At 35.4% G+C, this 15,981-nt stretch overlaps 1 protein-coding gene across 12 annotated transcripts in view; it reads right to left on the bottom strand.

The window, feature by feature from the left end:
- FRYL (FRY like transcription coactivator) overlaps nt 1-15,981 on the bottom strand; it is a 182,921-nt gene that overhangs the window by 59,124 nt on the left and 107,816 nt on the right. For 11 of the 12 annotated variants that reach the window (XR_015699536.1, XR_015699535.1, XM_087735820.1 and 8 more), the window contains 15 exons: nt 15,262-15,370; nt 14,197-14,283; nt 13,351-13,522; nt 12,505-12,637; nt 12,145-12,252; nt 10,576-10,813; nt 9,755-9,940; nt 9,571-9,657; nt 8,499-8,767; nt 7,895-8,090; nt 6,780-6,904; nt 3,864-3,921; nt 2,762-2,853; nt 945-1,117; nt 282-442 (listed from right to left, as the gene is read on the bottom strand). Coding sequence is in view for 10 of the 12 variants with exons in the window: in XM_087735820.1 (XP_087591946.1) it covers nt 282-442; nt 945-1,117; nt 2,762-2,853; nt 3,864-3,921; nt 6,780-6,904; nt 7,895-8,090; nt 8,499-8,767; nt 9,571-9,657; nt 9,755-9,940; nt 10,576-10,813; nt 12,145-12,252; nt 12,505-12,637; nt 13,351-13,522; nt 14,197-14,283; nt 15,262-15,370 (2,194 nt within the window). In the remaining 2 variants the exon portion in view is untranslated. The remainder of the gene's footprint in view (nt 1-281; nt 443-944; nt 1,118-2,761; nt 2,854-3,863; nt 3,922-6,779; nt 6,905-7,894; nt 8,091-8,498; nt 8,768-9,570; nt 9,658-9,754; nt 9,941-10,575; nt 10,814-12,144; nt 12,253-12,504; nt 12,638-13,350; nt 13,523-14,196; nt 14,284-15,261; nt 15,371-15,981) is intronic. The other variant, XM_087735813.1, reaches the window with a different exon arrangement.

Genomic DNA, 15,981 nt, shown 5'->3' on the forward strand with positions numbered 1-15,981 from the left:
CTTTTACATGAAAGCCTTTCTCCTTAGCCAACTGAGGACTGAAGTCACAGGATGTGAACTTTTAGTAGTAATTTTAAGAAATTCCTATAGCAAGTGTGATAGTTACAGTATGGAAAAAGCTCAACTGTCATAAATTTACATGTAGGCAGAAGAGAAAAAGAACTAAGTCATGAATGGCAACATGAACGCGAAAACCACATCCAAAAAGCTCAAATGTTAAATTTGCATTACAAAAGTCAACATAACAATCTATTTCTGAAATTCAAAAAGTGCTACCATACCTTTAATGCACAGTATTGGTGTCTGTTTATTCGCATGTTCCTATCACTGTATCTGTCCAGGGGAGTAAACATGATACTAAAAGGACCTGCCCAATGACTGAACAACATAAATAGACTGTGGCGTAGACTCTGCTGTGGAAAGACACTTCTTCTCTGGTGTACTGTAAGAAAAGAACACAGTTAGACACAATCCTCCTGTCATTCTTTAAAATAAAGTACATAAAACAGAAACAGACCCAAACAATGACTATAAAAGGAAAAATCAATGTAAAGACACATTATTTCAACATTGTAATAGCTGGATGTAGGTTTACTATTGTCTTGTTTAATACCACTAGTGTACAAGAGTAAGCTATTTATTAGTCTAGAAAATGTAAATGCACTGCCAACCAACAAGACTTTTGCTAAATAAGAAAATTACTTGCATGCTTCCAGACAGTACCAAAAATCCCTCTTAAAAACTCATGCTGCTAAAGTTATATACAAAACTGATGGCATAAATTATTTTTATGACAGTATTCTGAAACTTCAGAGAAAAAGTGGATTTCAGTTTGTTTAGTTTTTGTTTGGTTTTCTTGGTTGGTTTCGTTTTGGTTTTTTTTTTTTTTAATGTACTGCATATTAAAGACAGTCATCAGAAGTTATTACAGCATTTTTACATACCTGGAACATTTTGAATGATATTTGCCACTAAGGCACTAAAATGGCATCGTATATCTTTCAATGTATCAGAATCCTTTTCATTTTCTGCTTCTAGGAGTTGTCTTGTTAGATCTACATACTCAAGTAAAGTGTTGTTGAGGGAATGTGTTTCATTATCAAGGCCACCACTTGCACTTAAAAACAAAATTAAAAAATCAAATAGTATGCTACATACAACGATTTTTGAAAACAATCCTTATTTTTTTTCTCTTTAAAAAAACCTACAACGTCATCACTGGAAATATTTAATTTAAAGTAATTTCTTCACCCAGCTTCTATTTCAGTGTTAAATAAAAAGCTCCAGTGAAAGCAAGCTAATAATCAAGCCTCACTATCAGTAGTCACTCATCCTTCCACAGAATTAGTTCTTATACTGGAGACGAGTGTTAAAAATAATAATAAAAAATCCCAAACAACCAACACCTCTCCCCGCCCTGATCTCCATGCAATTTGTAAACCAGAGAAAATAATTACCACTACTTGACTATAGACATCTATATTACCTACTAATTTTTGGGAGTCAGTCAAGATGTTCAGTACTTCATGACATGCTATTGACTATTAGCAAATGAAAGCAATTTGGTCATTTTATATATGCATTTCCCATCTTCGTTGCTTTAGCAGCTGACTAGACGTCAGTACTAAACTAAATAAGGACATTAAAGACTGCACGTGATTCAAACCTGCCCTCCTTTCAAAATCAATTGTTAGAAGGCCGATTCCTTTCCTCTCAGCTCCCTCCACCGTCTTTCCACATTTGTACTGAAGATAACTAAAAAGTATGCCTTCCACACCAAAGGCAAGATGAGGAGGTTTATGGTAGCCCTGAATTGCTTGCTAGCTTCCACCACAGAGTCAGACTGGCCTCAGAGAGAAAAGCTGACAAAGTTCCAGGGTGCAGACTGTGGTTAGGAGATATTTTACATATGCTAATTAAACACCAGTGAGTCCCTTAAAAGATAAGAAGGGAGAGTATGATTTTAATGGCTGCACTCTGAAAAATCAGCATGCCGAAAAGAAGAAAGGCCTTATAGCAACGCTGCTGAGGCAACATTCTGAAATATACTGTAGCAGCTTGCTTAAAGATGGAGAATTTCACACTGATTACATTGATAAGGTTGATAAATAAATATTTAAGTATCGCTGTCTAACAGAATGGGAGGAGCTAGCCTAGCCAGTCTCCTAGCCTACTTGCTCTTACACATTTCCACCTGCATAGAAAAAAATTTGGAAGAGACTTGTAAAACGTGCCAGAATTTTAAGTCTTCTTTTAAAGTGTCCCTATACAAGTAGGGTAAACTGAGAAAAAAAGCCAACCCAGTTAACATTCTGCCTCCCTCAGAAAGAAAAAGGTCCAATATTAATGAGCAGTAGCTTTCTCTGCATAGGACACGCTGACTAGCATCAGGACTCCAGGTGAGGAGGAATTCCAGACTGATTACAGAATAGTTGTAACTTGTGTTTTCTGATTCGCGTAAGTGGTATGATGTTTGAACACACATAAACAACAAGGAACGTGACATACTGCCTGTTCAAAGCAATGTCCCAGGGAATAGTAGCATATTAAATAAAACACAGACCACTGTGACAAAAAGCATGGGGGATGGAGGGATTAGAAAGCCTGCAAAATTCAAAGTTTTATAAAACCATGTCTGTTTCTTTAGTGGTATAGTAAAACTGACTGAAGAATTTTGCATACTTGTTATACTGGGTCATAAGAATACTAGTGACTTAGTTCAGAAGCATACACAACATCTTCTCATCAGTGCCGCCCCTACCTGTGACTAATGACACCAGCATCTGCCAACAGTTCAAATATTCGTACTAGTTGTACTCGTAAAATATCTCGACGCCTGCGCCGTTTCATGTTCTATTCAACAGAGAAAACACAAAATTAAATGAAGCAGAGGAAAAACTAAGTATAAAACCAGCGTGGCATACAAAAGCATTATTATATTTGTACTACAACTGGCATCAATTATCAGAGGTGCCAACCTTTTAAGGTGAGTTACCAAAATTGCTAGCAATTTGAATAAACCAGACAATGAACAAAATTTTTCCCTGTTGCAACTCCAAGATATACTAGGTTTGCTATTACATATATTATCAAAATAATGTTTTTTATCAGTCTCCTGTCGCAAAGTGCAACATATAAAATGATGAACTGAAGTACAAACGCCAATCTTTCTACATATTTGCATGCAAGACGGACAAAACACACTATAGCCCAGTAACATTTTGAAACAGGAGTGATGTTCGTTTCCATCATCTGTACTTAATTACCAATTTGTTACTAATAAGAATATGACAGTTAGCACAAAAAATACTAGAGTAATCATCTCTGAGTTTGTGTTTGCAGAGATTATTATTTCTATGAATACCTACTGGGGCTTCTAAACCCTGCTGTAAAACATGCTCTCCATCAGAAAATTTTACTCACAGCAGTCAGTAAGGTGAGCTTAAAGCCTTTTTAATTAAAAAAAAAAAATAAAGTTGGTAGACAGTAGAACTCAATTCTGTATCTTAGGTAGTATTAATTGTGGGCATGTTACTGATGATACAACACAGTAACAACTGTGTAAAACTATGCTTAGGTAAAAGGAATTAAAAGAATGTGGAATAGGTTACAGTAATTTTTTTCATCATTTGAAACAAAACCTCTTTGATACAGGAATAATACAGAGCTCAAAAACGAACACAAAGCTCTTCTAATGTAAACACCTCACAATCATTTTAAAAAGTAAAATCTCACCTTTTTATCTGGTAGACTGACAGCTTTTACGTACAGAAATTAAAGAACATAACTAACATCTCTTTACTATTGTTTGTGAGAAGGTAGTTAAAACTGTGTACTGAATATAGTGGAAAAAATCTAATTACCTCTGGCCTTCTTTCAAGTGCTTCCTTAATTATAGGATGTAATTCTTCTATTAGTTCCCTGAATTAAAATAAAAGAATTAAAAGGATAAAAACAACCATAAAATTAAAATCTCAACTGAAAGATGTTTCACAGCAACTAGTGTTACAATATAACTTAGAACACCCTCAGATTTTCCTTCTTTAACTGTAGCTTTCTGAAATCAGCATTTAAAAGAGATGTTTCCTAGAAAGATATTTTCCTAATTTAAAGACAGACTACCAAACGGATTTCTCAATAATTACCACTAAATTTGCATTCACCAAGTATTATGGCGTATTTCTGTCACAGATTATTTTCATTTATTTTCATATTCAGGGTTGAACAAAGCCTTATGGTGCAAAGATACTATTAGGAAAAAAAAAAAATGTTGGCAGCTTATCATACAACACTCTTTCAGTTGTCATGATGCATTTAGTCGTTAATAAAGATTGTTTCTTTAAGGCCAATAATGCTATGCTGACAGAAGTCAGACTAGTCTCTATGAAAACTGAAACATGCTTTGATGCTGTGGTTACATTCCCTATTTGTTCTGAAGCTCCACAGTCTTTATTACTACTCAGTTCCTTCTGCCAAACTGAGACTCTTACAACTCCAAAAAGGGGGCAGGGAAAGGGGAAAGAGATCAGTAGTACAGATCTATGCAGACAGAATACTAAGGTAAAAACATACTGTTTTTACTGTAATATTTGTTAATACACTAACTACCACCTCCACTTTAGATTTGTTGGAGTGTGACACATTTTTCTACTTCCTGTGCTATTGTAATTCAGACCTAGCAAAACTACACATTACTTCAAGTTATCATAGTAAATGACTGACTCCTCTGCTACATCATTCAAAGTTCCTCCCTTCAAGAGAATGGGTCCAGCTGATCAGAAAGCTGCACAAACTTTTGCAGTGTACTCAATTACAAGAGACTTAAAGCATGGTTAGGGATTGGTTTATACTTTCTTTCAAATGTAGAAAAAACAGAAAAGAATTTGGAAGAAGCTTTTTTTGTGCTACAACATAGTAAAAGGTCAGCTTCCAGTGGAGAGCAAGAGACACCTAGACAAGTTCATGTGATCAGTAATAGAAAACAAAAGAGAAAAAGAATATTCTAGCAAGCTTAAGTGGACTGCATATACATATAATCTATAAAGAAAAAAGTTCATGAATAAAACATACCAAATGCAGAGGAACAGTGCTTAAAAAACCAAAACCAAAACAACAAATCAGCAGAGAGCTGCAATGGTGAAGGATGGGCTACAGTTAGCATCTGGTGTGAGTATGCACATTGGACAGAGGAAAAAAGCTGGTCATCAGAAACAAAACTTATAATTCAGAACAAAGAAATCAGAAGACTGATTTCTGAGATATATATATATATATATACACACACACATATTTTTTTTTTTTTTTTTTAAGTTTGCTGAAAGAATCGTTTCTAATTTAGAAAACAAGGATATCTGGTGAAATCCTTTCCGAAAGCATTTTCTAGACTTGTAGAGCACAACTATGATTTAAACTGTTCAGCAGATTTTCAGGATCATCGGACAAAGTCTTACTTTTCTCCTGGTAGGAGAGTAAAGTCAGACACGATATACAATTAGAAGATTATCAAAGGAGTAAAACAGAATACTATAACTGAGAACTTGGCATTACGGTTTCAAATAGATCTTTGGCTCCTCATCTGCCATAATATGGGACACAAGTGATTGGAGAGAAGCATCATCTCATTCAAAATCAAGAGTGTTAGAAATCCCTGGTTGCTTCTGCAGAAGCAGAGCTGGTTATTACAGTATGGTACAACTTCATAACTCTTCATTATAAGAGGCTGGCTGCTGCCAGAGAACACCTTATGCTGAGCACTGGCCTTCCCAGGAAGTTTTCTTCCCCTCAGATGTTCTCCATCCATCCCCCATAAAGAGAGAGTTGTCGGTTGAGGACAGTGGCACAGAGATGCATTTTAAAACTCATGGCTTCCTGGCACAGAGCTGCCTCTTCACCTCAGTGGATTTGTGCTACACATTGACAGTACAGTACATTAGGATCTGAAGAAAAGTAAATTTCAGTTGAGGTAGAAATGCCATGATGGCTAGATAGACCATTTTGAATTTGACATTTATATAAAGACTTGTCACAATAGGGTAACCAAAAGTTTTGGATTATGAGCTGAACCCAAATATGTTGAACACAATGTGTGAAATTAAATGGACAGAACAAGTGACTTGGCACAAATTTAATTCTGGTACAGTAGATCACAGTTACCAGCACCCAAACTAATCCACATGGACTTGTCATCAGTACAACATATGAGAAAGGTGTATTGGTTATAAAGTTACAGGAAGTTTACTCAGGAAAAAAAGAAAAGGGGGGGGGAGAGGGATGCACCACAAATTTCAGAAGCTTCAGCACTACTCGGAAAACAGTTGTAACTGCTATTTTTTTCACCTTGATCCAAAAAATCTCTTTTTAGAATATAGTTATCATGAATCTCCCACGCAAAAAGAGCTCAGAAACACGTTTGTTGGCAATACCAATAAGAAGAGTTTAGTAACTCTTACAAACACAATTATAATTGACATTTCAAATGTTAATAGTCCACACAGTCTGTTCTTTCATGTAAGGGCAGCCTTTAATATCAATAAAAGGCAGCTGTTTGTTGTTTCAACTAGCTTCTTTTTCTTTATGCAGAAATGACCTCTACATAAAATTAGTTCCACCTCCAATAATCTTTGTTACACCACTAAATGCTAGAGAAGACAATGGTAATCAGTTTTCACAGCTTTTTTAAAATTCTTAAGAGGAAAAGAAAGCAAACCTTTTTTTTCTGAGCTCTGATTCCCCAGCTTTGTAATCAATTAGCATAAAAATAGATGAAACACAACAGTTACCTAAAAGCTCCTGGGTTGGTCCTGCCAAGTCCCAGCACAAGGGATTCTGTAATTTCCATGCTCTCAGAGCGCATCATTGGAACTATGTGCTTAAACAGGGAGGAAGGGGATGGAATGCCAATGATCTAAGAAAACAAGAATAAAACAGAATGAAGTAGTTACCAAACAATCAGGTGATGTGACATTAAAACATCTGCTGTAATTTAACAGTCGCCTTACACTGATCAGTGACTTAAAATGATAAAAATGAAATTTTTGATCTTTGACATGGAAAAAGACTTTCTGAAATAGTAAAGTAGTATTAACTACTTCTCCATTCCTTGTATAGTTGAATTTTCATTGTCAGGTGACAATGAATGGTTCAACACGATAAACAGATGCTTTGCATGTTTAGTGTATCTATCCTCCTTAGGGAGAGGAAGCGGACTTCTGGTGTCTGACTCCTTAGACTCCATTGCAGCTCTCAAAGAGAGCAAAGCTTTCAGTCTACAGTTTCTCAGATTTAGGCAAAGGATCTTGGTAACAAACAAGTGGAATAGGCTGCTTCTGCCAAAAATCTGCTGCATAGTCCATGAATTATCTTCACCTCTACGGTAGCTTCTACAGGAAGCCAAAAAGGAGAAGAACAAAAAGCAGCAAAGAAGAAAAAAAAAGATCTGCAGGTGATGTGAAGCAAGACAGACAGAAAACTGTCTGTGGTTGGGAAAAACATTATAAGATACATCATGCCTGAATAGGTCACTGCTTCAATTACTGAAGTGAGAGGCTATTTGCTCAGAATAGCAGAAGTCAAGAAGACTTGTAAAAAACACCCTTAATGGTAAACAAAACATTTCCTCATTACCACTAGATAAGGCTTTGAGATTGGGTTAATGTTTTCATGACATCATTAGATTCTGTGTTAAAAAACATAAGCAGAAAAGCCTCTACAGCCCAGATTGTGAGAAGTGAGCAGAAGCCCTATCCAAAACAAATGAAACACAAATGTATACTAAAACACATTTTCAGACAAACTACACAAGTTTCTAAGAATCACGATACTTATTATAAGCCTCAGGTGTTTCTACTTCCAGTAACATGTAGACTTATTTACAGTAAGCATTAGAAGAACCTACTCTTGAATCAATGCTATAACCACTGTCAGGAGTAGACGCCAGCGTCTCAGGAGGGGAACATCTCACAGAGCCTGTGGAGGTGGAGGAGTTTGAAGAAGATGCTGCACTGCAGCAAAGAATCAGGTAGTTTCTCCAGAGCCCAATATAGGAGTCACTGCTTGTAGTAGTATTCACTTTCTTTGCATTGATAGGGCTGCTATTTAAAAAAAAAAGGTCAGTATAGTAAATAAAGCTTACCAGGTTTCCTTTTACTTTTCTACTGAATTTATTTTTCAATTATGTATGTCATTGCTTCCAAAATTGTTAACATAATAAACTCTGAATAATTTTTTCAGAATAGACCTGTACATCAATAATACATGCTTTTATAGCGAAACCTGTTGAACTATGATCTGTCCAAATGCATGAATTAATCTTTACAGCAGAAAACTTTTTTCCAGATAGAACTGTTTTAATTTTTTGCTATATGAAGCTGAATTAAACCCACAGAAAATATTAATGGTGCATATGTCACCTCACTGAAACATAATGACATTACAATGATGATAAATCTTGAAAGAATACTCAATATATTATATTGTATTTACTTTAGAAATTAACTTACTTTATATCGACTTGCGGAGACAGCAGTTGGAGTCTGGTATAAGCAAATGTCCAAGCATAGCTTACAGCTGTTGGGCAGTGTTTTGGAAGATTTTCCTGTTTCATAAAACTTGAGAGGCTTATAATCCATGGATCTTGGCCTTGAGTCACATGTGCAAATATCCATATATGTGATGGACTGACCACATCAAACTGGTGGCTGATTGGGGAGGAATTCCAGTCAGCCAGATTTTGTAAATCTATTGAACTGGGACAGTACAGTAAAGTAGTCTGTATGCATAAAAAAAAAAAAAGAACAAGGCAGTATTTAATATCCATGTATATTAAATAACAATCTCTTCATTGTTGAATATCTAATAAAGTATCAGCGTCAAAACTACGTTCAGAATAGATAGAACACATTACTTAATTTACTTTTTTTTTTTCCTTTTTTTTAACAGAGGTTCCTAATGTAGACAGTTACATAAACATGCTGTTTGGGAAGGAACCAGATATTAGGAAAGAGTAAATTCTAGAAAAAGGCCTTTTCACTCATGACAACTTCATTCTTCCGAAAGATTCCAGACTCTAAAAGCTTTACTACTGAATTCCAACTTGTTTCCTAAACCTAAAATTAGAAGAGCTTCTCCTTGATACTTAAGAGTTAATGATAAATATATAAACATGGAATTCAGTTGTTATTCATTAACAGTTATTATAGCTTTCATCATGGATAAAGGACACATTGACTGTTAGACACTGTATCACTGCAGAAAAAGGCAGTGGTCTTCGCTTCAAAGAAATTCTAATCTATGAGCAAGATGAGAAAGAACAGATCTAGATATAGCTGTCTGTGTGTATATGGTGGTTATAACAACACACTCTTGATCAGAAAGTGGTGGTGTCAGCCTCACAAAACTCCTTCAGTTTTTTTTTTGGTTGGTTGGGTTGGTTTGTTTTTTTAAGGTGATAAATTGTTGATAAAGTTAGCATGAACATAGTGACACTATTTTTTAAAATATATACAATTTATTTGGGACAGTTTTGCAGAATTACCTCATCTTACATCCAACTTAACATAATACCTCTCCTACCTGGTCAGCCCCAGTGAGATGTATGAAACTCTCCAGGATGGTAGCACTTAGTCTGTCCATTACATCTATAGCCAACTCATCATCACTCTACAAAAGACAAAACGCAAAGCATAAAAAGCTCAAAGAAAGTCAAGAGAAAAGCAGTTTCATTAGGCAGTCACAAGAATGGGTCATCGATTCTTACCTTAGAAATTTCTAAAAGTGTGAACAAGGCCCTTATTTCTCTGAGAACGCTAACAGCTAATCTCCTGGTGGCAGGCCTTGTGCTGCAAAGGATGACCAAAGCAAAGCCTTCCACCACGTGAAATACACTGGAATAAAGGGTCCTCTCCAGAGGAAGGGTATGGGCAGCCCCATTGGATACACCACGCTAAGAAAAAGATCACAGAAGTTAAGCAAATTAAGAAAAAAGTAAACACAACCAAGCTATAGTTCCATTATTGGCAACGGCAGAATTAATCATAAGGTATTTAGATCTTGTTTGGCTACTAGTCAAATTTTGCATTATGAGAATGGCATGTCAACAACTTTTTGGTATCTCTCTGAATTCAGTCCAAACAAATATCACAAGAAAGTCTTTCTTATTTCACTTTCTCATGAGAACGATGTGGTGAGGGCAAAATTAAAAATAAATAAGTAATACTCTTACGTACAGGATTGTATAAAATAAAATTATTTGAACCCTTTCTGTTTGCTTGTAAAAAATGATGCTTTTTTTCTACTTCTACTGTTTAACCACTCCTACTTAATGTATTTCCAGTTACACGATGACTTTTGATGTAAGCAAAAATGTGGCCATGAATTAGTGTTTAGGGAATACTTAATATTATTAAAGTAATTTTTTGGCAAAAATGCTGATTTAAAATAATAGGTCTAAAAATCTTCAAGCACTTTAGGAAAGTAAGCTGAATTTTTACTACTTAACAAAACCAATAAAGCCTACTCATAAAATTGTATGTAGATTCAAACCACGTTTTAACATCAAAGGACCTTATTTAGAAATACCTGAGAATCTTGATTTTTATTGTGCATTTGGGCTGCTTGTTTCCACTGATTTATGAGCTGCACTAACATTTTTACTGCATTGTCAAGAAGCGTTGGGTGGACATCAGTCACTTCACGCACAATAAAATATACAAATCCTGAAAGAACATCTTCCCGCCAATCTGGAAAATCAAGCATTAATGCTTGGAGAGTATTGAAAGCCAAGGCACGAAGTTCTTCATCCATATGAATTGTCAGCCTGTTTAGAAAAAATACCGGTATCATCACCCTAGATTGGCATACTCTTAACCAGCCTTTTAAATTGAAGTTTAGTGTTAACTCTTCCTTCTTTAATGTACAATGTAGAATACTTCCACATAGATGCATTTTCTGCATTGAATATCTGAAACTGGCTACTAACAGAAGGCGTTATTACTACAGCAAAATAATACAAGACTCCACAAAACTCAGTATAAACAAATAGTTTTCAAGAGAGATGGTCAAGTCTTTCATATAGGCACATCTTTGCATGCATCTGAGCAACCACCTTAGAACGCAGTTGGGAGCCACCCTGTGATGTACAGGTTGTTTTGTTCAAATTAAAATTGAAAAGAACAGATTATTTTTGCAGATAAAGCAGCTTTACTTTGCATAGGAGAAAAAACTCACAAAAAAACCCCTTTGAATATGTACTTAAAAATATGTCTCAGCCCACTATGGTGGAAGAAACTTATCCAGTACTGTATTATTGTTTAGTACTTCATGTCTTTTATGTGATTTTTGACACTGAAGAAAAGGTGTTAGAAAAATCTTATTCTCTCACATTATTACTAATTTTTTATATATGTAACTCAACACATTATAGGGAAATGGATTTATAATTTCAAAGCTAAAAGCTATCCTGTATTTCTGCACCAAGACCATTCTTGTATTAAAAAAATAAAGAGGAGGAAAGTTTATCCCTCTAGTAATACATAAAGACTGCCTGCATGTACCACAACTACGTATTCTCATTGAATGCTCAGTTTACCCACCTGCAAACACCTGGCTGTCCAGTTGTCTCAACTACTTATCAGTACTGATAAGGCACATTCAATTTAAACTGAGATAAGAGATGTAAGAATATGGGTAGTGTTGGATCAAAAAAATGGAAAAAGGAAGCAGGATTAGTAGAAAACAAGAAAAAAATCTTCCCGGAAGTGTCTGTCTCACATTCTGGTAATGTCAAACAAGAATGCCTTTATGGTAATTTACAGTATTAGCAGTAGAAAGAAAAAAAATAAAATAAAAAAGGGAAAAAGGAGACAGTAGTAACAAAAACATAAAGACAAGTTCAAAAACCAAAGCAACAGAAATAAACTCCTACTTTTCAAAAAAATTCTCTCTGAAAAAAAGTGCAAGATCTTCAGAATAAATTTACCTCCTGCTACTCTGGCCAGTAGCACTTGACCAACTGCAGAAGGTAGGCAGGAATAGGAAGAACGGATTCTGCATGCAGTGGACTCACACTACATAGTGCACTGACAAACTCTTATACACACAGCATTTAAAAAGGAACATCCGCTAACAGCAGAATTTAATTTCCCTTACCTTGCAAGCAATTCAATGAGGTCAGTCCTGCTCATGCCATCTGGAATCAGTCTCGGGATAGCAGCAATACAAGTTCTGAACAAATCTATCTTAGGTTTTCTCTCACCCCTACAAAAACAGTTTATAACCAACAAAACAACAGGAAAATCTACTTCAGTACATCACAAATATCTTCGATTTCATGTCAAAACTAAGGACCTAACAAAAATTTTTATCATTAATTAATGAAATTTGCATTCATTTAACAGTCAAGTAGAAAGCCAACAATTGTAATGCATTAATGATGTCATCTTCAACATTACAGCATAAAAATAATATGATGTAACTGTGACAGTGAAAATATTGTAATTCAGTACATACGTAATCATGTCTTCAGGTTCTTTATTGGACATCTGCACACTAGTCATGCACATGGGCCTTCCAACTTCTTTGTCCAAATGCCTAAGAATGCTATCTAGCGCTTTTCTGACTTGAGGGTAGTATATGGACATTCCTGAAAAGCCAAAGAGTTCCAATCAACCTCTTTCATTTGTTCCCATTTAATTTTCACATTTTTATTAAAATATTTGCGACCTATTCAGCTTAGGACAAATTTCTTCTTGTACAAAAGAACGACACGAAACACATACTTTAAGTGTCAAAAGAAGTGCACGTTAAATGAGTAGTAGGAGGTATTATATGAAAGTAGAAGTTTCTTTCAGAAAGAACATAAACAAGGAAGCAACCATTAGTTGCTTTTCTGTTCTCCCAATTCTGAGCATTTGAATTCTAGTTTAAATTTTACATGTTGAAACAGTCCTTTAGAGACAACTACCTCATCCACAGAAGATCAATAGAGCACAGGGATCAAAATTGTCTTACTCCACTTCAGCTGTGGGACATTTAGGACATTCTAGAGTGACATCAAGGGAACAAAAACTGCCGTGCTATTTACCACACTACTTGCACTCAGGCTTCGTTGTGCCAATTTGGCAGTGCAAAACACTTCAAAAGAAGCCATGGATTTGGTCTCAGACACCAGAAGGTCAATATTGTCTAGCAGCCCTCTTTAAAGAATCACAGCAATTCTGCTGAAACAGACTATCATTAGATTCTCGCTAACAATTAAAATAAATACAGAAATAAAGTTACACAAATGTACTGCTCGAGAATAATGGAGAACATGTACGCACATACTGGAATGCCAACTTACAAAATACAGCATACCTATAACTTTCGCTTCCTCATCTGTCAGTGTTTTATTGAGAAAAATTTTCTTCACACGCAGAGTATTTCCTGAGGGAAGAACAACTCCTGTTGTTGGCATTGGTGGTTCACCATCTTTCTGCTGCAAGCTGTCTGCTATGACAAGGAAGACTCTGAGGCCGATATTCATCCTCTTCAACAGCAAAAAAGGGAAGAAAAAGGAAAGAGAAAAAAGAAATTATAACATTAAAGTAACACAGATGAAGCAAAACATGAATTGCATTTTTCCTCTCTTTTAAACAGACAGCAGTATGGTTCCAATAGGACAGCTATTATTTAAATGTTACATATTAGGGTAATGAAAGCAACAAGAATAAAGTTTAAGCCTTCAGTGCCCCCCCCCCAATTCCAGTGGGGGATTCCAGTTAACTGACTTGGCACAGGCTAATATACCTAATATTTTACAGTACAGAGCACTAAAGGACTTAATATGAATCTCGAGAATGACATACTGAAGACAGACATAGCTTAAATGTCTCGTCTGTTAGACTGGGTCTTGAACCATAAGAGCTAAGTACGACTTCCCTGAAAAAAGGCTTTACAGTTATACTGTAACAAAAATTCACGCATACTTACTGAAATTATTGTTAAAATGAGTCTGAACTGTAGTACTGCTGCTAGCTTACTCACTGGAAACGAAACAGCAATTGTGCACGACTACAGTTACTTCTTTAGTTTTAGCAGAACACCCCTTCAAATATTCATAAATCTGCTTTCACCCTGGCTCAAAAATAGTTAACCACTTTCCCCCAAAAAATCCCCCAATGCCCTGTGCTTGCTGCATGCAAGTAATGAGCTTTTCTTTACCTCTGGATTAATAGTGAAGGTTTTAGGTGATTTTCCAACACTAAGAAGATCAAATATTATTTCTTTCATCGCAAAATCCAAACGTTCCTATAAAGGAAAATAGATTGATATGATGATCTCTTTTCTGTAAATATGCATAGTTTAATTTCTTAGCTTTGCACAGGTGCTGGGTATCATGTCTTAGAAGTTAAAAAAAAAAGTTTTAAAAACCTCCTTTTTTCCTATTTATTCTTATGACTTAACGTTCTTTTTTAAATATAGTACAATTCAACACAGTTCATCTCCTGATACGGTTGAACCATTTCTCCTGAAAAAATTCCCAGACAATTCTGCTCAGGTCAAACACATCTCTACAAATGAGCTGAACTGTTTTCAATAACTAAAAATTATTGATAAAAACAGGAGCCTAGGAAACAAATATAAACAGTGAAGGGTTGTATGTCCTGCCTCATCCCTGTATGACCAGAAGGAAATAATTTTGGAAGCTGAAGCACAGACAAGCTATCTGTAAGAGAGGTAAACATGTCTCTAATCTATAAGGTTATAGATGAATGAGAGTTTATCTTGTGACATCATATCCTGCATTTTGATATTAGGACAACAGAAGCACCTAGAATAATATAAATCATAATGTAATACAAACTACACGCTACTGCATACATTGCATATTTTTTCTGTCTACAAAGGCTAGTCTCCAGGCTAAATGTAAGTGGATATTACTGTTCGAATGCTTTGCCCCTTATAAAAATACTATAATGGAATATACTAATTGTATTAGTTTATCTTTTAAATATATATACACCCCCCAACAACAGTGCTATACAAATGTAAATATTAATCATCATAATGTTCACACACAACAGTTATTGAAGTATAAGTAAAATAATTTTGCCACTAGTAGAAACAGAATGAGTCATTTCATTTGTTATACATATTGAGGGAAATTCTATTCAAGATATAAGACCATTAATTCAGTGCAAATATTTCAAAAAGTAACCTTAAATTTACATTTCTTCCAAATAATGTTCATCCTCTTCTTATAGCTCTACCTAGACGTATTCTTACCTGAGCAATGAACTGAATAATCTTCACAAATATATTCAGAGGTGTGTCTCGTGGGACCACACTACGTGATCCTTTTGGAAAAAGTGCTGATACAATGCTCATGAGACGGCTACAAGAATTTAGAAACAAAAGGAAATAAAAAAACTTTTAAGAGTAACTTTTTATAATAGCATAGATGTTACAGTTCAAATCTGGAAAGGGGGGTGGTGGTGTTACTACTAAATAATACAGAAGCATATGACAGTTAGGACCACCAACAGAAAGTACAGCCCTCTACTGTCACAGGCAACAGTATCATGGGTTCATTTATAAAGTGACCAAGATCCTTCTTTAAAGTAGTTAGTAATAGCCAGGAGGAGGGGCAAAATCTGAATGACTATTCCAAATTCTCATGATGCTAATGTATATATACCCTTTGAAAGAAGGGTAGACGTGGTGCTCGAGGACATGGTTTAGTGGTGGACTTGGCAGTGATAGGTTAATGGTTGGACTCGATGACCTTAAGGGTCTTTTGCAACCTTAATGATTCTATGATTCTATGATAAAGAAAACTCTTTCACTTCCAACCCATAATTAGTGATGGCTACTTCATACCCCATTTGTTCTGGTACCATTACTGCCTTTTAATTTTAATAAATTTCCTGCTTCTTATCTCTCCGCCCTCTTGTAATCCCTGAATATCCCCGCAAAGACAATTATAGACTCTATTCTTTCTCCTCG

This window comes from Nipponia nippon, unplaced genomic scaffold (genome assembly GCF_047370975.1).
Source record: "Nipponia nippon isolate SJK-2023a ecotype South Korea unplaced genomic scaffold, ASM4737097v1 scaffold_6, whole genome shotgun sequence".
NCBI lineage: Eukaryota > Metazoa > Chordata > Aves > Pelecaniformes > Threskiornithidae > Nipponia > Nipponia nippon.